Source organism: Takifugu flavidus, chromosome 12 (genome assembly GCF_003711565.1).
Source record: "Takifugu flavidus isolate HTHZ2018 chromosome 12, ASM371156v2, whole genome shotgun sequence".
In the NCBI taxonomy this organism is placed as follows: domain Eukaryota; kingdom Metazoa; phylum Chordata; class Actinopteri; order Tetraodontiformes; family Tetraodontidae; genus Takifugu; species Takifugu flavidus.
The window spans coordinates 7,238,851-7,260,899 of record NC_079531.1 but is presented as its reverse complement, the minus strand read 5'-3'; the positions used below and the strand labels follow the sequence as shown (position 1 = coordinate 7,260,899).

The following is a 22,049-nucleotide window of genomic DNA, read 5'->3' as shown; positions in this document are numbered from 1 at the left end:
CTTAATTTGCAAATCGCTGCACCGTGCATTTTGGATACAAAATTACCAAATGTCTTCAGTTTTATTTATTGAACCACCCCCCCAGCCCAATTAAAATAATTACAGACAGAAGCCTGCATTTCTTTATGCAAGCTTGGGGGAGGACAAAACAACCACAAAACAGCTTTTTACATGTACAAACTTTAATTCAAGCTCTTTGGATAGTTTACAGCATCTTATTATATATCTATCTACACACATAGATAGATATATAGATACACACATATAGATATATATAAATAAAAAACAGCTTAAAATACACAGACTTGACCTGGTGTGAGCTAAGAAAGCACACAAAAAATACTGACATGTAAAGTACAAATGGACCCCTCCATTCCATAATGACTCTATATCAAGATCAGTTTATGTTCTACTCGTTTTTTTCCTTAGCTGGTTAAAAAGATGGTAGTTATTAAATATCAACAAATGTTATGTAAATTGGATAAATATATTACTTAATACAGTGCATATAAGATATTAGTTTCATCCTCATCAGAGTATGAGGAAAGGTATCATTGCTGGTGATTAGCGGAGATGTTTCCTGAGCTTCTTCATCTAAAAGCACCAAAAGAATTTTTGACATGCAGAAACATACAGTAACTATCGATAAGAATGATAATAACACTCAAAACATGAAGGTTACCAACATACAGTTATTGTTAGAGAACAACAGTCTTGATTGAAATTAGTGTCAGAAGAATGTTGGGCTTCTTTGTTCTTTGGTTATGAATTCTGTAAAAACAACACACATACCATTTTTATTGAATTGTAACCACTGTATGTAAAGAGTATGTAGAACCCATGTCACCAATTAACAGCTAGGGTCAAGAGAGAGTGCTGGGCTTTTACTGAGAGAATTAGAAAGACAAATGGTCATTTCTAGTTTTGTCCTTGTTATTTCTGGATGTGAACTTCCTGCCATATATTGATAGTTGTAAGTTATTATGGCCTTGAGTATGGCCTTGTCCTGTCTGTTGGGGTCATTGGGTCAGTGCCCTTTGACCTAGTTAAAACTGGTAAAAGAAAAAAAAATAGTTTGAAATCATCACACGTAGTGGTCCACACCATGTCCAAGTATGTCAAGTTTTCACACTGTCCCTTGGCGCCGCTGGATTATCTGTGAAGAAATATCGATGGTAATGATAAAGAGACAGAAACTGTTAACAACATCTCATTCTCAGTCTTTATTTTTAATTCATTTAACATGTACTGTCCCTCTGATGACACGCTTTCCTGATCTTTCCCACCCTGTCCCGCCCAAAGCGAACCTCAACATTTTTATCTGTGTCTCCTTTCTTCTCTTCAATGCTACTTCTGTTACTCCTCACACCCTTTTTCACCCATTTCAACCTGCGTGCACTTCTTCATCTCTTGTCCACATCCACTATTTCCCTGGACCATTGAATCCTCCACCTTCTCCATCTCCCTATCAACAGCCTCCAATCCAGTACTTTCTACCTCGACTACTGCAAGAGCCTCTCCTGTGCTCTGCCTTTAAAACTTTACTGCTAAATGCCCCTCCATCCTCCAGAACCTCAACTATCAATTTCCAGATCCTTCTTCTCACACCTTAAAAACCTTCTCCCTCACTAGGGCCCTCTTCCACCTTCCAACCATCTTCCTCACTTTGACTTAGAACTAAGCACCAAACATGTGAGTAAAGACTTTTTACATTGGAGAGACTAAAAAAACCTAATCAAGTACAAGTGCATGACTCAACACTTCTTGACTGCAGAAGCTTGAAAACATCTCATTTCACAACACCCCGTCCTTCATAGGTCCCGATCTATCAGTCGCACTGTTCACTGCACAGTTTCAAAATCCTCCATCTCACACACAAAATCCTCCACATCTTGGTGCCTTCCTATCTCAGAGACATTACCAGGGCCCCGCCTGCAGCCTCCAGAAACACAGCTTGCCACATGTTCATGAAAAATGATCAATTCAGCAATCCAACCAATCGCAGAGAAGAACATAGTCGTACAAAACAGACAAGCCGAGTGAGACACAGTCTGAACATTCTGCTACAGTTGGAAAAAACCGAAGAGCTAGACACCATGAACTAGATTTACGCAACGCTCCTGTCTGGAGCTGCACATACTTTCCTGTAACTCCTGTAATTTCCTAAAGCAAACCCCCCTCCCCCCAAACACAAATGCACCCAACAGAGAATGAAAGAATTGCATTAGTCCTTTAATGAAATTGTGTAAAAACGCACTGAGGTAGCATCACCGCTTCCAGTGCAGCAGATCTCAGGTTGGGACTGATATACATCTTCCCCACAGCAGATTGTTCCAAGTGAGCCAAAAATCTGAAAAAGAGAAAAACAAAAACAGCAAAGAGGCCGTCTTCATCATGTCATTGAGCTTATCTGTATCACCGAAGCAGTTTGTTTAGCCAAGCAAAAAAAAGAAAGAACGGCAGCACAGGAGCAGACACTTCAGAAATAGACCTTTGTTTAACAGACTTGCTTAAAATCTTTTAAAATCTAACTCTTTTTTCTCAATTTCCTACTTTTTGCACATTTGCAAGTTTTTATGGGTTTCTGAAAGAAAAAGGAAAACCCAAAAAACTAACTAGCCTGATATATAAACTGTACTATAAGCTGAGCAGATAGCAGCAGAAAAGGCCATAAATTATTTACTGGATTCTTTCCAGGCCTCCGTTTAGATAGACGGCCATCGCAGCAGGTGTGTGTTTTTGGATTGTAGACAGTGGGAACAATGTCGCTCCGGCCTAAAGACAGCAAAATAAAGGGGAAATTAAGGGTTGGGAGAGAATGGGATGGGGAGAGGCAGCTATGAAAAAAGAAATCAGCGTTAGGAAAAAAAAATGCTTTAGTTTTATTGCAACCACATTAAATAATTGATGGGTTTACACCTACTGAGAATCTTTATCTCGTGCAAGAACTAAAAACACTTTCAGAGCGTAGAATTTTCTGTCAAACCATAGGTAGCCTCTGTAATTTCCCAGGGGTAGATCCAAAATGTGTCAGTGCAAACTGGTCATGGAGGTTCTCATTTGTCCAGGTCAAAGTAATCTATTAAGGTCTAGTGGAGAGACCAAACATCTTCCAGTTAAACGAATCCATTGATTTTTAATTTTTTACTAAGACCAGAAGGAATGAGAACCCATATGGACAATCCCGCAGACATTTCTCACTGTTACTACCAGTGCTAGTTAAACTGGGATTTACTTGGTGTTCGTGGTTTTAAGTATTTGTTAATATGATTTACTGGCTCACAGATTGAAAACAATATTGAATTCTAAATATTTCTAGAGGAACAAACCTCTGGTACCTGTGTTTGTTTGTGTTCCCTCACAACAGCAGAACAGACGAGGGTCGTAACACGTTGGTCCACAAAGGCTTCTTTCTGTCTCAGAGCTGAGGAAGAGTAAAGTGAAAATAAGCACTGAGTGAGCCCATGACCACATAAAAAATACTCCGCATATCTAAACAGGAGGCATGGCTGGTTTCTTGTTGGGATTTCTGGTTTGTGTCTGTCTTTGGCCTGCAGGGTGTGGTGTTGAGCACAATTGGGTGCAGCTGGCACTGCAGGTGGGCGCACCTGTAGGCAATTTACATCTTGCTGCCTATTTAAGCAGGTTGTGCCTGCCTGTCAGTGCCGGGGTGTCTGTTCGTTTAGGGAGTGTGTTTGTTGGTCTAGTGTGGGAGCTTGGTTGGGTTCCTTGGTGTTGGCTCCTGTTCCTGTTGCCCTGGAGGGCCGCTCCTATTCCCGTGCTCCCAGTTTTCCTGGAGGGCCGTTCCTGTTCTGTGTCTCCTGGAGGACCGCTCCTGCTCCCCTTGCAGTCTAGGAGGACTGCCTCTGCCCTCAGTGTCTCGGGGCACGTTCGTGTTGCGCCGGACTCCCGAGTCCTCGCCGGTCCAGGAGGACTGCAGCGTGTTGAGGACTCACCGGTGTTCCGAGTTCCCGGCAGTCCAGGGGGACTGCGTCTGGTTTGGAGACTCGCCAATGGACCTGGGACGGGCGGACGCTGCCTCCCGATCCCCATACGGTCCAGGAGGACTGTTTCTGTTAATGTGTGCTCCCCTTCCCTGTAAATAAAGCCTTTGACCTCCCCACCACTGTGTCCTGGCCTGCGTTCGGGTCCGTTACCACCATGTATCGTAACATTTCTTCTCCTAAATAGTGGCAGAATTAACAGTAAGTGGGTGGAAGTCAATGATTTCCTGTGGGAAGCAACAAGCCCTGGGGAGTACTATAATTATCATACAATTGCGTGGACCTTTGGATTTAATGACTGGTTGACTCCTCCTTTGGCAGCAATAACCTGAGGCAACATTTCCTGTAGTTGCACTTCAGACGTGCACAGCATGACCTCAAGAGAGCAATTTTGATTAAGGCAAAAATCTTCAATTTTCTTCAAACATATTTAGCATTCAATATCCTACACAATTCAAAAATCCTACACAAAAATGTGTAGGATTAGTTTAAGCAGACTGTTTGTCTGTTGCTGTGACTAGAGGATGCATTTTGTGACCAAAAGTTCACGTAATTTTTCTTACAACTGTCACTCACCAAATGATTTGCAGTTTGTTGAGGGTTGGAAGGGATCCCTTAAAGAAAAGAAAATAGTAAATAAATACAAGAACACTTAAACTGGAAATAAACTGCAAACTAAAAATGCACAAAGGAATAAATCATGAAAATTTTAAAAAAGGAACCTGCGTTAGGTGGTTGTAAATAATGTCAGTGGAGGTTTTTGGCAAACCTGTCAACAAAAGACACAAAATATGTAAGGTGCACGCACAAGAACAGGAAATTCCCAAAAAATATCAACCAGCCAATGCAGAGGAATGCAGAATTAGGAGCATTGTTATTAAAATTAGGTGGTTTACTGGGCGTGACTTTGTTTTGGAGTAATTTTCAACTGACAATCGTAACTCATCAGCATGTACTGTCTGTAATTGAAATTGTTGAGACCTGAGATGTTATACTGACCTCAAGTTGCTTTTGTTCACCACAAAAGTCAGAAAATTCACACAGTTTATGGTTACTGTGTGGTTCAAATGCTCACTATGTTCCTATTACACAGTTAATACACAGCTCAACTTCTCTGTGAAAGTTTACTCTGAGGTGCATTAATGAACTGGAGCAGCAGGTGTTACGGAACGGTTAAGGAGGCCAGGACCCAGACGCAGAGTGCAAACAAAAGGTTCTTTATTAACGAAGTATCCAAGGCCATCGAACAAAGTAACAACAAAACTCCGAGAAAGTAACAACTGAAAGGGCGAACAAAAAATCACCTTAAAAAATGGGAAAAACTGACGGGAAAAGAAACAACAGAAAGAAGTGACGAAGCACTAAAGAAACTCACTCAGCGAAGGAATAAACGATGCGAAGGGCTAGCAATCACGGGGAGCTGGAGCTTGGTTCAAAAGACACTAACAACAATCCGGCACCGGCTGCTAGGAGGGGCGGCCTTAAGTATGTTCTTGTTAATGCGTAACAACAGCGCTCTTTAGAGATCGGCCTGCCCCTGGATGCCGTCCAGAAACCGAACCACAACAGCAGGGGCTGAATTATGCTTTGTTTTATCCTACTGTTGTGACACTGACAACTCCAGGATAGCAAAACAGTATTTCTCCAAAACCGGTTGCTACGGTAACAGTATCAGGGCCTCCCGTTAGGAAAAAAATGAGAGGAGCTAGATTTTTCCATCATGCACTTTGAGAAAAAGTCAAAATTAACCAGAATAAAGTCAAAATATGAGAGGGGGGGGGGGTATTTAAATGTTCCTTTCATGATTTCAACATGTCGACTTTATTCTCAACGTTATATTTTGACTTTATTCTTGGAGCGCATGGTTAAAGAAAAGCGTTCTCCTCATTTTTTTTCATGGGTTGCCCAATACTCTTCTTCAAGTTGCTGCAACCTGTAAGAGTTCAGACTCACGCGACTCATTCAAACTGCACCTACCTGATATCTTAGCTGATATCTCAAGACTGCCATTAATCTCATCACATGTGTGAGTCTGATTGTTGTACTGCTTATGTCCACAGCAGAGGTGATGACTGGAGGTTCTGTTCAGGATGGTGCTGTTGGGACCACAACACAGCTGCAGGTCTGCATCAATGGCCTCTGAGGGAAAGAGAGGTGCTTAATATGAGACAAGAATCATTTTCAGCCTTCAATTAACCTTCAATGTTGAGTTGCCTTTGTCTGACTCACTGTTGCCGCAGCATTTAGCCCTCGCTGGAGGCTTGGCCACAACAGTCGACTGACAGCAGAGTTGACTGTGTGTGTTGTAGGTCTTTGTTCCACAGCGAGCTGTTGTGAGAAGGATTATTGTTGTTGTTATTAGTATTATCTTTAAATGCTATTGTATGTAGACTTTGAGTGTTTGAGGAATGTTGATAGGAAAAGAAGAACATGAGAGTGTCGTAAAAGTGCTGAAGCTGCTTACAATCAAGCTCAGCAACCAGATGTATCCTGTTGGTCAAGATTAGAGAAGTTTGTAAAGATGTCAGAAGACAATGAATTACGAGATCCTGTTTAGACACTCATTCTGTTTGCACCAATAAAAGAGGTGAGCGAGCAGCAGACGAACGGAGTTGACAGAGGAAGCTTGAACTGCTACTCGACTCTCCCTTGCAAGGCACTCTTGTTGTTTGCGTGGTTACTCTGAGTCTAGTGAACGAACAGCGCGGGTGATCAAAACTTCATCCTCACAAAATTTGGTCCTTCGAGCCGGATCCCAAGACCTGGAGAGGAGCGCCGTGGGACGACCGAACGCCGAAGTCTGTGCACAGCCGGAGTCAAAAGACGTCCGAATCGAAAGACCTTTCATCACGAGTTGACGGAAGGCCGGTCTTCGTCCCTCCCAGGGCGACCATCTCCAGTGATGGGAAGAAGGCACCAAAACAACTCAGAGAGAAACCATAGAAGCAACGGAGTGAGTATAAGACACGAAAAGCGCTACACGGAAAATACCGCGGTATTACCTGCCTGGTCATCAGGAGAGAAGCAGAGGCAAGATACACCCGCCTCCTCGGAGGTAGAAACTTGGTGTATACTCTCCTGATTAAAAAAGAGGGGTTATAAGGCCACGGCAGGGGGGCTGAACTAGATATCCTGTAGGGATTGAGGGTTGTTCAGTCGGGAGATCAGGCGTCTCCACCCAAATACATAAAAACTGATAAATAAAGTGCAAACATGGGCAACCAACATTCCACAAAAGGTGCTAAATTCGAAATTCCAGCATCATGTAAACACATGGAAGACAAATATCCAGGTTCATGCCCATATGTTCAGCTGTGGATGACTAAGTTCGATTGGGATGGTAACTTAGACAAGCCAGGCAATATTATAAAATTAAAAGAAGTTACCATACTAACGGTACTGAAACCCAGCAAGTCCTCATGTGTGTTAATGGAAAAAAAAAATGGGGCACTGTTAGAGGAGATTGGGTCCCAGTGGATCCAGCCACTCAACAACCATGGCAGCCTGGCAGCCAAGAACTAAATGACAGACTTGACAGACTGTACGAGCACATGCGAACTACTTTTACCAGACGAGCTGACTACAGCGCCATTACGGCCACAAGACAAAAGACTGACGAAAGTTTTGAAGACTATAGTATGAGAATGAAAGATGTGTTCCGGAAAAATAGTGGAATTCCGTATGCGGAAGAACCAGAAGGTCCCTACCAACAGCAGTTAAAGCAAGCTATACATGGGGGATCGAAATCAGAGATAAAAACCTGGGTAGAGAGACAGTTAGTTGATTTCGGAACTTGTAACCTAGGCCGCTATGAACAACATGCTATGCATGCTGAAAGACAATGCCAAAAAAGTAAGAATCAGTTAACAGGCATGTTTTTCAATGCCAATCCTTTCCCAAGCCGAGGCCGAGGGCGTGGGCGAGGCCGAGGCGGAAGGGGAGGAGGAGGCAATTCCCGTGAAAATGATCAGTGTCATTATTGTAAAAATTATGGACACTGGGAACGTGACTGCAGAAAGAAACAACGTGACCAGAGATATAATAGAGGACAGCAGCAAGGTTCTAATACACCTCAACAATGACTAGAACTGGAGAAAGATGTCACAAAAATTAAAACAAATCAGGGCACAAAATTTGATCAATTTGAAAAAGAAGACTTAGAAGATGTTTTAGACTTAGAAACCATCTTCCTGTTTGCTGAAGGCAAACCAGAAATACAACTGACCGTGTTAGGCAATTCTTTAACATTCTTAGTAGATACGGGTGCAGGTAAATCAGTAATTAGAGATCCAATAGCCCTAAAGCCAACTTCTACACAGATTTTTGTGAGATCAGCAAATGGTCTCGTAACTAAAGAAAGAATGTCAGTTCCTGTAGATGTTTGTGACCCTGTGAGTGGAATCACAATTAAAGCTCCTTTTGTGATCTCCACCACATGTCCCGTAAATCTGTTAGGAAGAGATCTTATCCCTCAGCTTCAGTTGATGATTCGCACCACAGCCGAAGGGATGTGTCTATAGATAGAATGGTTAATCTGTGGGTAAGAGAAGGAGGGACGTGCAGTAAATACTGGTCACTCAGCATTCCTGAAAAACAGCCCCCTCCATTCTCTGACCCAATCACTATGTTATATGGTAAAGCTTTGTCATACTTACAGCCCGAAGCCCAGCTCCACAATCAAGCTGACTTGCATGTAACCATGCCCGTGGAGCGCACTAGTGAGATCTGTAAATCAGACTCACACGGCACATCAAGCTATGCAGAGCAGTTTACTAAACTTAAAGATCCACAAATGATTGTAATTATGCACCTATATGTGTGTGGTCAGACAGCTGTCTGCACGGCAGGAAGTTTTTCCGCCGAAGCAGCAGCGCTATTCAAAGTGTCAGGTTCTGTACCACATGTTTCTATTGCTAAACCGCTTAAGAAAAGATGGCAAGACTTGGGATGTGACGTAAAACACTGGAGCAGCCTTCCCTACAGGCCTAAGGGTGAGGTTGATTTTAATGATCAGTTCCAGGTGTGGCGCATTCCCCTTAAAACATGGTTGCTGACACATCCAGCAACGCATCTCACAGACCAGAGTTCATGAGAAGAAAACATCTTCCTCACGCAGGAGGAAGAGGAGAAGCTGAAAGAGCTTCCCCCTGAATTATGGTCGGAAGGACCTGCAGATGTAGGTCTTATAAAAGGAGCAGAACCTGTAAAAATAATCCCTAAATCAGATTATAGACCATTTCAGAGGCAATATCCCCTTAAGACTGATGCACAGGAGGGTATTGTTCCGATATTTAACTCACTGCTTAAAGCAGGAGTCATCAGAGAGTGTCCTGAGTCTCCTGTAAATACACCCCTATTTCCAGTAAGGAAGTCACCACCATCTACCGGCTGGCGGATGGTGCAAGACCTGCAAGCTGTAAACGCTGCAGTGGTCCCTAGGTCTCCTTTAGTCGCAGATCCATACACTCTGCTGAATGACTTAAACCCTGAACATCAGTGGTACACGGTGATCGATGTTTCCAATGCATCTTTCTCTGTACCAGTACATCCAGACAGCCAGTTTTGGTTTGCATTTACGTTTCAAGGACGGAGGTACACCTGGACAAGGTTACTTCAGGGCTACTGTGAGAGTCCCACAATCTTCTCTCAAGTAATGATGTCATCATTAGCTAAGTTTAAACCTCCGTGTGGAAGTCAAATCCTCGTCTACGTGGATGACATCCTCATGGCGTCAAAAACAGAGGGAGATTGTTGGTCAGACACGCTAGCATTGCTACACTGGCTAGCCTCTCAAGGCCATAAATTAAGCAAAAGCAAACTGCAACTGGTGAAGCAGAAAGTGATTTATCTGGGACATGTTTTGACACATAATGGAAGAGCTATTCTTGAGTCGAGGAAAACAGCAGTACTTGATGCTCCAAAACCAAAAACAAAGAAGCAGATGATGTCATTCTTAGGACTAGTGAATTTTTGCAGATCATGGATCTTAGATTATGCGAAAATAACTGCCCCTTTACAAGCATTGATGTATGATAATCCCTTAGCAATGACTGATGTGTTAACATGGACCCCTGAAGCTGAAGAAGCATTTATGTACATAAAACAGGCCCTTGTAAGTGCTGGAGTGTTAAAGCTGCCAGACTATCAGAAGCCTTTTGAGCAGGTCATGGATTGCAAGGGTGACTTTATGACTTCAGTTTTGTTGCAAAAGCACGGAGATAAGAGGCAGCCAGTGGCCTACTACTCCCACAAGCTAGATCCCGTAGTTTGTGCACTCCCGCCATGCGTTAAAGCAGTGGTGGCAGCGTCTGAGGCAGTAAAAGCCTCCGCAGGAGTGGTGCTATATCATGAGCTAACTTTGCTAGTTCCACATGCAGTGTCAATACTGCTGCTACAAAGTAAGATAGCATTCCTGTCGCCCGCACGTCATCTTTCCTGTATGGCAGTGGTGCTGTCTCAGCCGAATCTGACGATTCGTTGCTGCACGACCTTAAACCCAGCAACGCTGCTACCCACCGCAGAAGAGGGACACCAGCACAACTGCCTGGATGAGGTCTCCATTACGGTCCTGCCGCGACCAGATCTTAGTGATGTTGCGTTGACTACAGGACAGACACTCTTTGTGGATGGATCATCGAGAAAGGATGACTGTGGACGCACTAGAACCGCATATGCAGTAGTTACAGCAACTGAGGTGGTGGAGGCGAAACCACTTCCCTCCTCCTATTCTGCTCAAGCAGCAGAACTCGTCGCACTCACACGTGCTTGTGAATTAAGCAAAGGACAAGATGTTACCATTTACACAGATAGTCAATATGCATTTTCCACGCTGTTTGTGTTTGCTCAACAATGGAATTTGAGAGGGATGAAAACTTCGACGGGCAAACCAGTCATGCATGCAGAACTGTTAAAAAAGTTATTGGCAGCAGTACAGCAGCCACGTAAAATAGCTGTATGTAAATGCGCTGCACACACTAACAACACAGACGCAGTCTCACAAGGCAATGCCTTTGCTGACAGAGCCGCAAAGGCTGCAGCAAATAACAACACACTTCTTGATAATGATGAGGAATCATTTAGCCCAGAACCTGCAGGTAATGATATTCTAAAAGAAATGCAACAAAGTGCTCCAGAAAAGGAAAAGGCCACGTGGAAGAAGCGAGGAGCCAAACTGGATGATAAAGGACTATTAACCATAGGAAACAAGCCAATCCTTCCCCGGAATATGCATAAATGGGCAGCATTAGTGAGCCATGGGCCATGCCATGTCTCAACAGGAGGGATGGTACAGATGGTTAATGAACATTATTACACTATAGGACTTCATACATACTTAAAAAAAATTTGTTCACGATGTGCTATCTGTGTAAAACACAGCCCACAGGGAGCCCTTAAGGCCCCTGCAGGCACTACACCATTGCCAAATCATCCATTTCACACAGTTTTTCTAGATTTTATTCAGCTAACACCATGTGAAGGTAAACAACAGCGCGGGTGATCAAAACTTCATCCTCACACTGTCAAGTGTCAACGTACAGTCATCAAGCACAAAATCAGCACAGTTGTGTTAGTTTTTGCTCACATGTTCACAAGCAGTCACAGTTTCACAGTTGATGGTCAACAGCACTTACATATTTATGAATGTGGAAGCTTTACACACGATTACACTCTACCTACTGTGTGGTTCCTGTTTCAACACTGCAGACTAATAACTGTTCAATAGTGAATGCTCACTGTGTTCCTATTACACAGGTATTACACAGGTATTACACAGCTCAGCCTCTCTGGGAAAGTTTACTCTGAGGTGCATTAATGAACTGGAGCAGCAGGGGCTGTATTATGCTTTGTTTTATCCTACTGTTGTGACACTGACAACTCCAGGAAAGCCAAACAGTATTTCTCCAAAACCGGTTGCTACGGTAACAGTATCAGGGCCTCCCATTAGGAAAAAAATGAGAGGAGCTAGATTTTTCCATCATGCACTTTGAGAAAAAGTCAAAATTAACCAGAATAAAGTCAAAATATGAGGGGGGGGGGGGGGTTATTTAAATGTTCCTTTCATGATTTCAACATGTCGACTTTATTCTCAACGTTATATTTTGACTTTCTTCTTGGAGCGCATGGTTAAAGAAAAGCGTTCTCCTCATTGTTTTCTTCATGGGTTGCCCAATACTCTTCTTCAAGTTGCTGCAACCTGTAAGAGTTCAGACTCACGCGACTCATTCAAACTGCACCTACCTGATATCTTAGCTGATATCTCAAGACTGCCATTAATCTCATCACATGTGTGAGTCTGATTGTTGTACTGCTTATGTCCACAGCAGAGGTGATGACTGGAGGTTCTGTTCAGGATGGTGCTGTTGGGACCACAACACAGCTGCAGGTCTGCATCAATGGCCTCTGAGGGAAAGAGAGGTGCTTAATATGAGACAAGAATCATTTTCAGCCTTCAATTAACTTTCAATGTTGAGTTGCCTTTGTCTGACTCACTGTTGCCGCAGCATTTAGCCCTCGCTGAAGGCTTGGCCACAACAGTCGACTGACAGCAGAGTTGACTGTGCATTATCATCACATTTTGCATAGCAGATAAAAGCTCTTAGCAAATGCTATTTTCCCCAACTTCAAACTTGAAGAATATTGCAATTACTTCCATAAGGTTGCTGCAAACTGGGTATTATATGAGAAAATGAAAGTGGTCATGATTCCATTCCAAACAGTTGTGTTAGTTTTTGCTCACATGTTCACAAGCAGTCACAGTTTCACAGTTGATGGTCAACAGCATTTACATATTTATGAATGTGGAAGCTTTACACACGATTCCACTCTACCTACTGTGTGGTTCCTGTTTCAACACTGCAGACTAATAACTGTTCAATAGTGAATGCTCACTGTGTTCCTATTACACAGTTTATATGCTGACTCATCCAAACTGCACCTACCTGATATCTTGAAGAATATTGAAATTACTTCCATAAGGTTGCTGCAAACTGGGTATTATATGGGAAAATGAAAGTGGTCATGATTCCATTCCAAACTGCAAAGGGAAGTTCTTCTAGTCTGATTTAATCTAATGTAATCTAATGTAATCTAATCTAATCAATGACATCAAGACCTACTAACCTTTGCCACAACATCTGGCTTTCATGGCAGGTTTGGTTACAACAGTTCCCTCACAGCAGATTTCACTGAGAGTGTGATAGGCCTGTAAACCACAGCAAGATGATGTGATCTGGCTGAGACCTTCCGTCAGATTTGCTGTCAAACAAAAAAGACATAGACCAGGGAAGACTTTAGAAGAGTAGATGTAACTTCTCAAAATCCATTCGCTCAGCGGAGGTGATTATCACAAATCAACCATAAATCAGTAGTCAGTGATTTGGTCTTTTGCTTTCTTCCCCTTTTCATTTCCTTTAGGAAACCTTGAAAACAAATCCTGGTACCTCTAACGTCGTTCCCAAGGTCCACTTTACAACAGGTGGCAGCTGTAGGATCGAAAGCTCGCAGTCCACAACATGACAGCTCTGCCCCACCATGAAGACCATCCTCACAGCACACAAGCGCTCCATGGTCAGACTGTGACTGTATACACGTCTCCAGCCTGCAGGGAGTCAGATAATCCAGTTATGCCTATTGCATACAGAATCTACTCAATATGGTAGTTCTACAGATACAGTACATACACAAGAAGCATGTCAAATTTGCAAAATGGCGCTGTCTCAGGCGGCAGCCAGTAGTAGCAGCTCCCTAAACTTAATTGTTCTTCTTTAAACTTTCGTAGTGTTTTCTATACTTGTTTACATTCTTTTCTATTTGGATTTTCTTTCTTTCTTTCCATTTTCAACTGGAGTATTCAGACACCATGTTCTGGAGGCTCGAATACTTTTTTCTCTGTTTTGCGGTGCTTGGGTTATTCGCGGCCCCCATCAGCTGTGCCGGGAAGCGGAGCGGTATTGTTTACACACGAGACCAGCTGATGGCTCTAAGACCACCATCCTTCGTGGTCGGAGAGAAGCCCCAAATCCCTAAGGAGGTGAGGAGGAAACAACGAGGGAGTAAGGCTGGAGTTAAACAGAGGATGAAGAGGCGACGTTTTAAACCCTGCGTCCCCGCGGTCATAACGGGGAATGTCAGGTCCCTGGCGAATAAGATGGACGAGCTGGAGGCGCTCACACGGACCCAGCGGGAGTCCAGAGAGGCCAGTATCATGTGTTTCACGGAGACATGGCTCCATGGACTGATACCGGACTCTAATGTGACGATCGCTGGTTTCACCACCGTGCGAGCGGACCGAGACACCACCGCGGCCGGTAAGAAGAAAGGAGGGGGACTGGCCCTGTTCGTTAGCAACAGGTGGTGCAACCCGGAGCATATTCACGTCAAGGAGCGCGTGCGCAGTCCCGACGTGGAACTTGTTGCTATCGGACTCCGTCCATACTATTTGCCACGGGAGTTTACTAACGTCATCGCCATCACCGTTTATATTCCTCCGACCGGTAAAGCGGACACGGCCTGTGACGTCATTCACTCTGTCACGGCTGACCTGCAGACTAAACATCCCGGAGCCTTTATCCTCATCACAGGTGACTTCAATCATGCCTCCCTTAAGTCCACTCTCCCCACATTCCACCAGTATGTCCAGTGCAGCACGAGAGACAGGAAGACTTTGGATTTACTGTATGCTAATATCACCAATGCATACACTTCCACTGCACTCCCTCCGCTAGGCAAGTCTGATCATAATCTCGTGCTGCTCTCCCCATCATACACACCTGTGGTTCAGCAGCAATCGGTCACTGTGAGGACTGTTATGAAATGGTCTGATGGTGCCATGGACTGTCTGCGGGATGCCCTGGAGACCACCAACTGGTCTGCTCTCTGTGAACCACATGGTGAGGACCTGGATGGACTGACAGACTGTGTTTCCGACTACATCAAGTTCTGCACTGAGAACTCCGTCCCCATGAAGAAGGTACCCTGTTACCCAAACAACAAACCATGGGTGACAAGTGACCTGAAGGCCCTTTTGAATAAGAAGAAGAGGGCCTTCACTGCTGGGGACCCGGCTGAGCTCAGGAGTGTTCAGAAGGAACTGAAATGCAGTCTGAAGGAGAGCAAGGACGCCTACAGGAAGAAGCTGGAGGAGAGACTGGAGAGGAACCAGACCAGGGATGTTTGGAGTGGGATGAGAACAATCACTGGCTTCCAGAAGAAAGGAATACGCTCAGCTGATGGGAACGTGGACCAAGCTAATGAGTTGAACCAGTTTTTCAACAGGTTTGATTCTAGCTCCCCCCCCCCAGCTGTCCCAATATTCCTCTGGATAACAATGGGTCCCCTTCACACCTCCCAGAGCCCCTAACACCTCTGCCAACTTCTTCCCCCTCCCCCCTGCTGACACCCTACATGGATCCCAGCATGTCACCCATCCCCCCGACAGGACTATCCTTCACGTCTGGCCAGGTGAGGAGAGAGCTGGAGAGGCTCAACCAGAGGAAGGCTGCCGGACCGGACGGCATCAGCCCACGAGTGCTGAGGAACTGCTCCAGGCAGCTGTGTGGAATACTGCAGCACCTGTTTAACCAGAGCCTTCATCTTCAGAGGATCCCAGTGCTTTGGAAGACATCCTGCCTGGTCCCGGTGCCAAAGAAGACCCACCCTGTGGCACCGAGTGATTACAGGCCAATAGCACTGACCTCCCGCATTATGAAGGTCATGGAGCGGCTGGTGCTGTCACACCTCAGACCTCTGGTGAGCCCCTTTCAGGACCCTCTGCAGTTTGCCTATCAGCCCAAGGTGGGGGTTGATGACGCAGTGATATACCTGCTGCAGAGGGCTTACTCCTCCTTGGACAGACTAAACACCACAGTGCGGGTCATGTTCTTCGACTTCTCTTCTGCCTTCAACACCATTCAGCCAAGACTGCTGAGGGCGAAGTTGGAGAAGATGCAGATGGATGCTCCCCTTGTTTCTTGGATCGAGGACTACCTGACAGGTCGGCCACAGTTTGTGAGACTGCGGAGCTGTGTGTCCGACCCCCTGATGAGCAACACAGGAGCTCCTCAAGGAACTGTGCTCTCCCCATTCCTGTTCACCACCTACACAGCTGACTTCCAGTACCACTCTGAGACATGTCATCTCCAGAAGTACTCGGATGACACAGTCATAGTCGGGTGTGTGGAGAATGGACAGGAGGATGAATACAGGGACCTTGTGGAGAGTTTTGTCAGGTGGAGCAGGGAGAACCTTCTGCAGCTCAACGTGACCAAGACGAAGGAGATGGTGGTGGACTTCAGAAAAAGCAAGTCCCCACCCTCCCCAGTCTGCATTAGTGGGAAAGATGTGGAAATAGTCCCATCTTACAGGTTCCTGGGTGTCCAGCTGGACAATAAACTGGAGTGGTCCACAAACACCGATGCTGTTTACAAGAAGGCCATGAGCAGACTCTATTTCCTCAGGAGACTCAGGTCCTTCCGTGTTTGCAGCAGGATGCTCCACATGTTCTACCAGTCTGTCATGGCTAGCACCATCTTCTTTGCTGCAGTGTGCTGGGGTGCAGGCATTAAAGCAAAGGATGCTAACAGACTCAACAAACCCATTAGAAAGGCAGGGTCTGTTGTTGGCTGTAGACTTGATAACTTGGACGAGGTGGTGAGGGACAGGATGGTGTTGAAACTGCTGACAATCATGGACAGTCCCTCCCACCCCCTCCATAACACAGTGGACAAACTGAGAAGCAGCTTCAGCAGCAGACTCCTGCAGCCTCGCTGCTCTAAGGAACGGTACAGGAAGTCATTCCTGCCGTCTGCCATCAAACTGTATAACTCATCCAAACCCAGCCAATAACAATAACTGTGTAATGTTCGTGTTGTAATTTTATTTCTAATGTATTCTATATTTATGTATATATGCTTATAATGCCTATAATATGTATATATTATATTATGTATATATTATATATATATATGCTTATAATATATGCTGTATATATGCTTATAACATTCTAATCTTATCTGTATTTATTTATTTTTCTGTCTCTTTACTCTGCATACGCTGCTACTATAATTCAATTTCCCCACGGGGATGAATAAAGTTCATCTTAAGCTTAATCTTAATGACTTATCTTTTGCAATACTGCCCTCTGATGGACTTTATCCACTCTTGAACTTAAGCGAGACAAGGTTTGACACAAAGATCAAAAGGTACTGTACAGTACATGTTTTAAACATTTTGTACGTTTTTTGTTAAAAAAAAGTCTCCCATATATTTAAATCACTGGCCTTCTGTATGCTTGAGCTGAGCATGTTCAACACATTTTTGGTTTGTCACAGATACAGGTAATGTGTAAACTGCGACAAGTCATATCGTCTTTGGCACAAAATGTTTGATAGGAGAAAATCCTAAAACAGTGACCTGTTTTTAGATCCAAACAATCACGCTCATTTACACCAAAGGTCTTGAATATTGGAGGAAACTAGAATAGCCTGCAGTCCCCAGGGACTAAAAGGTATGTAGGCATAATCAGCTGCGGGACAGCAGATGTGACACATGAAGGTTTCCCTTAACGATGAGAATGATCCGTGCACTTACACAAACTCAATCACACTGAATCATTCACACACACACATCACAGGCTGCGCAAAAAGGCCCTGATGCAATCCAGCACAGGAGAATGTAATATGAAAGTGAGTAAAGTTGGCCTGGTTACAACAAAGCAGCTGACATAGTCTTTAGGAACATCTTTGATAAGTTTGGAGACTGAGGTCAAAGTGGAAAGTGGAAAAACTGTCCTAAGACCCTGTAGGACTTCCAGACAGACAGTATGTGTGTGGGTGTGTTAATACTATATATACAAATCCACACATGCACATATGTAGATAAAAGGAAAATTCCTTCTTTCCTGAGTGATGCATCAGCAGCCATTAAAAAATGAAAGTTTGAAGTGTTACTCATCTGTGTTGTGATCCAGTATGCACGCTTCTGCCCTGGGCCGGCACTGCAAACATGACAGATGGGAGTACTGACCAAAAAGACCAAACATGGAGAAGGAGACATATAATTGACGAGTAGTAGAATAGATCGACCTTATTGTCCCGCTGGGAAATTAGTCTTTGACTTTAGTATCAGTTTATAAATATGTCAAACATTTAAAAAACAAGCAAGCAAGCAAACAAACAAAAACCTTCAGTGATATGATTCTCAACCGTCTGTCATTAACCTATCATTAAAATTAAAAAGCAGTCTTTATTGAAGTTTTTTTTTTAAAGCTATGCCGAATAAACGTCCATCCTAGGCGGCCTATTTTGGACAACATTATAACTGGTTGTGTGAGTTCAGTGGAATTCTGAAACGTCTGCCTGGGACAGGAGACAACATTCAAGGTGGAGTCTATGAGTCAGATCATTTTTTTGTGTTTATCTACTTGCAGTTTACTGGAAAGTATGGAAATGGGGCGACCAAGATTTTTACGAGTTGGTTGATTTGGGCCTTAGACTGGACTCTCCATGTTTCCATCTCCACGTCCGCTCTCCACACCATGCAGCCAGAGCACTGATATGAGTGATTGAACAGACACCTCGTTCTACCTACAGTGCAAGAGGAACTGTGGCCTCTGCGACACTTTGGGACAGATTGCTCCTACCTTGTTTTCCACATCAGCTTATTATCCAGATGTATGCTCAGATATTTGTAGGAGCTGTGCTACGGTCTGGTGATGGCAATATCACCATTTAGTCACACCAAACCATCATACAAAGAAGCCATTTGTAGACTAGATGGACAGGCGGGCAGGCAGGCAGGCAGGCAGGCAGCAGGCAGGCAGGCAGGCAGGCAGGCGGGCGGGCGGGCGGCGGGCGGGCGGGCAGGCGGGCAGGCGGGCGGGCGGGCGGGCGGGCGGGCAGGCAGGCAGGCAGCAGACAGACAGGCAGCAGACAGACAGGCAGGCAGGCAGGCGGGCAGGCAGGCAGGCAGGCAGCAGACAGACAGGCAGCAGACAGACAGGCAGGCAGGCAGGCGGGCAGGCAGGCAGCAGGCAGGCAGGCGGGCGGGCGGCGGGCAGGCAGGCAGCAGACAGACGGGCGGGTGGGCGGGTGGCAGGCGGGCGGGCGGGCGGGCAGGCAGCAGACAGACAGGCAGGCGGGCAGGCGGGCGGGCGGGCAGGCGGGCGGGCAGGCGGGCAGGCAGGCGGCGGGCGGGCGGGCGGGCGGGCAGCAGACAGATAAGCAGGCGGGCGGGCAGGCGGGCGGGCGGGCGGGCGGGCAGGCGGGCAGCAGACAGACGGGCAGGCAGGCGGGCGGGCAGGCAGCAGACAGACAGATTAAAACCTACTTACCAGATAGTGCACCCAGTAGTGTGGAAACCAGCCCAACTAAAAATACAATGAAATTATCATGGTGTCATCAATAAAGTAATTCCAATCAATCCATCCATCCCGTACCGAATCCCAGCGCGCACCGTGCAGACATCAGAGCAACTTCTCGCTTCAGTCAAGATGAGACTTCTATTTCAAGGGAAAAAAATCCAGCGTTTTACACCCGCCCCATCTCTCTCCTCTCTCCCCATTCCCCGGAATAAAAGATCATCCTTGTGGTCGCGCCGGGGCGCTGTGGTGACATGTATTATCTCATATCGGGCGAACGAAAACCCTTTTGAACTTTTTTAGTGAATAAAATAAGATGTTCTGCATGGGGTAGGGTTAACCCTATTAACGCTGTACATGGAGGGAAAAGCAAACAAAAGTATCTTTCCGCATTGTGTTTACCACTGTGTTGAAGAAGCGAAATCCAGCAGACAGACGTGCTTTAAAGATGTCACGGTGCTTAATATTGAACACATACCAGGTCGGAGACAGAGCTATAGCAAGATACATATTATGACACGTTTAGAAAAACGAATCTGCTTCATTTATTGTTCATAAAAGTTCTCTGTCATTCCAATATGAAAGGAATTTCGGTTAACCAGAACTATTCTTTCAGCCAGATGTCTGAACACCCTGATTAGTTGGGTAAGAGTATTCGTCAGAGGTGTTTATGACCCCAAAGTTCTGAATGAGCTGCACAGATCCTGTGTGGGGGTGGTGACTTTATGTCGGTTTGGGCCAATGGGGGATCATCTTCAGGGAAATACAGGAAGAGGCTGCATAGAGAAGCTCCCATCCTGGTAGTCTTAGTCACAGTTTATTTATAATATATATTCTTGATGCTTGCAAATCTGCACAGAAATTAGTCTTTTCATTGCAATATCAGCGTAGTTTTTCTTATTTAGCTCACTTTATTCTTTATGCTGTGTAGTTAATCTCTGCTGATACTTATAGTAATAGTACACTCTTCACATTTCATTTCAGTTATTCCAGGCTCCCGTTTAAGCTCCCAGATTCCTGGACAAGTGGTGGAGAGAGCTGGCCCTGAGAGCACAAAAAGGATGCCTCTGACATCATAGCAGCTGCTCTCGGGAGCAAGATTCACACCCTCGTGTTCATTACTCACCTGCAGGGAGAAAAACAATCCCAGCATTTCTGCAGCTCAAAAGTCTATTACACCGTTTCACCAGAAGCTCTGCATCGTGTTGGTGAAGGGAGGTTTGGAAATGGCCAAGGAAACCAGTTCTACAGCTCTCTACAGAGTTTTCTGGAACTAACATGAGGGTCACGTGAATTTTGGAGGTGTGTAGCAATCGACCCTGCAGGGTTTTGGCACCCTCTGTGGAACAGGCAACTCAGCATCTGCTGACAGCAAACAGTTGACTGTGGAAGATTTAGTAGCGAGGATATTTCACACCTGGACTTATTGCAACCTTATTGTACTTATTCCTATGGCAGTACCTCCCTTTAATTCACAGTCCGGAAAATAACCTGGGTTTAACGGCTTGTTTTGTCATAACAGAGCAGCACGGAATGGGAAATTTCTGGTTGTGTGACCGTTAATGCATTGTCACAGCTGTCAGGGAGTCCCTGTAGATTCTTAATCACCCACGTCATCGTTATCCAAGGTAGTTTTCTCTGTTAACTGGACTGTGTTTCTTCTCTTAAAGACGTTTCGCCTTCTATCCAGAAGGCTTCTTCTGTTCTGGGGACCGAGCTTGAAAATATAGCCCTATATGCCAATGGTCCACAAGGGCTATATTTTCAAGCTCGGTCCCCAGTGTCACAGCTCCATTTCCCCAGTTCCCTCCTGTCCCTCTGCCTCAGTAATTTTCCACTCTCCCCTGCCTCTGCTTCACTCTACCTGCCAGCCACTCCCACCCTGTCAGCCCAACTCCACGCACCTGCAAGCACAGCTGCAGCCGATTCCCAATCAGCCCTGCTTATAAGCCTCCCCTGCACTCTCACTATTTGCCAGATTGTTCTTCTGTGTTTCCATGCAAGACTCACCAGCACTTCTTACCTGCCTGACCTCCTGTTGCTGAACCTGTTTGCCTCTGACCTGCCTGTCCCCCGGTAAACTCACCAGCCTTCTGTCCCTGACCACAACTTCTGCCTCAGTGTTTCTGGTTCCCGTCTGCTCACCTGGTCCTGACCTGGCTACTGCTCATCCCCAGTCTGCTCTGCTGCATTGTCGGCCTCATCTCCTGCAAGCCCCTTTCTGTCACTCCTGCCTGTTGTGACTCCTACTCTGGCCCCACCTCCTCCTGGGCAATCAGCTCAACCACCACCACCTGGGCCCTCTCCTTCAGCTGCACCCAATCCGTCCAAACGACTCTGCACTCATAAAAGGCCCCTATGCACTCAGGCCAGTGCTTGATCTTACTGATGTTTTTTGGCAACTCTTCCCGTCGACCCAGCATCTCTCCAGGCTCCCCAGCGCCTCCCTGTGTCTCCCTGCATCTTCCAGCGACTCCCTGCGACTCCCAGCGTTCTCCAGCGTCTCCCCCGGCTCCTCTGCAACCTTCCTAGCCCCTCTTCCTCTGACCTCTTCCCCTTCCTCGGACGGATTTCTCCTGGCCTCTGGACACTTGGACTCCCCCACGGACTCTCGCCCCTGGATCTCGGACTTGGTTCGTCTGCCGCATCACGCACCTATAGTTTGTCTCGGCCTCTCTCCTCATTTAGTT

The 22,049-nt window shown here is 45.5% G+C and overlaps 1 protein-coding gene across 6 annotated transcripts; it reads right to left on the bottom strand.

Moving 5' to 3' along the window:
- Positions 1 to 183: 183 nt before the first annotated feature.
- On the bottom strand, positions 184 to 19,548 carry si:ch211-195m9.3 (galaxin). 6 transcript variants are annotated; one of them, XM_057050119.1, is made up of 16 exons: positions 19,438 to 19,542; positions 19,333 to 19,368; positions 17,958 to 17,997; positions 13,445 to 13,605; positions 13,125 to 13,259; positions 12,944 to 12,991; positions 12,243 to 12,404; positions 6,234 to 6,332; positions 5,982 to 6,143; positions 4,727 to 4,773; positions 4,581 to 4,618; positions 3,330 to 3,424; positions 2,684 to 2,775; positions 2,258 to 2,350; positions 1,105 to 1,156; positions 184 to 771 (listed from the first exon to the last, which is right to left on the bottom strand). In XM_057050119.1, exons 1-15 carry the CDS (start codon positions 19,463 to 19,465, stop codon positions 1,127 to 1,129), a joined length of 1,266 nt encoding a protein of 421 aa, XP_056906099.1. In that variant the 5' UTR covers positions 19,466 to 19,542; the 3' UTR covers positions 184 to 771; positions 1,105 to 1,126. The 6 variants fall into 6 exon arrangements, with proteins under 6 accessions (XP_056906099.1, XP_056906098.1, XP_056906097.1 ...); XM_057050118.1 differs by lacking the exon at positions 184 to 771 and having other exon boundaries at positions 864 to 1,156; positions 19,438 to 19,539; XM_057050117.1 differs by lacking the exons at positions 184 to 771; positions 1,105 to 1,156 and having other exon boundaries at positions 2,212 to 2,350; positions 19,438 to 19,540.
- Positions 19,549 to 22,049: the final 2,501 nt, after the last annotated feature.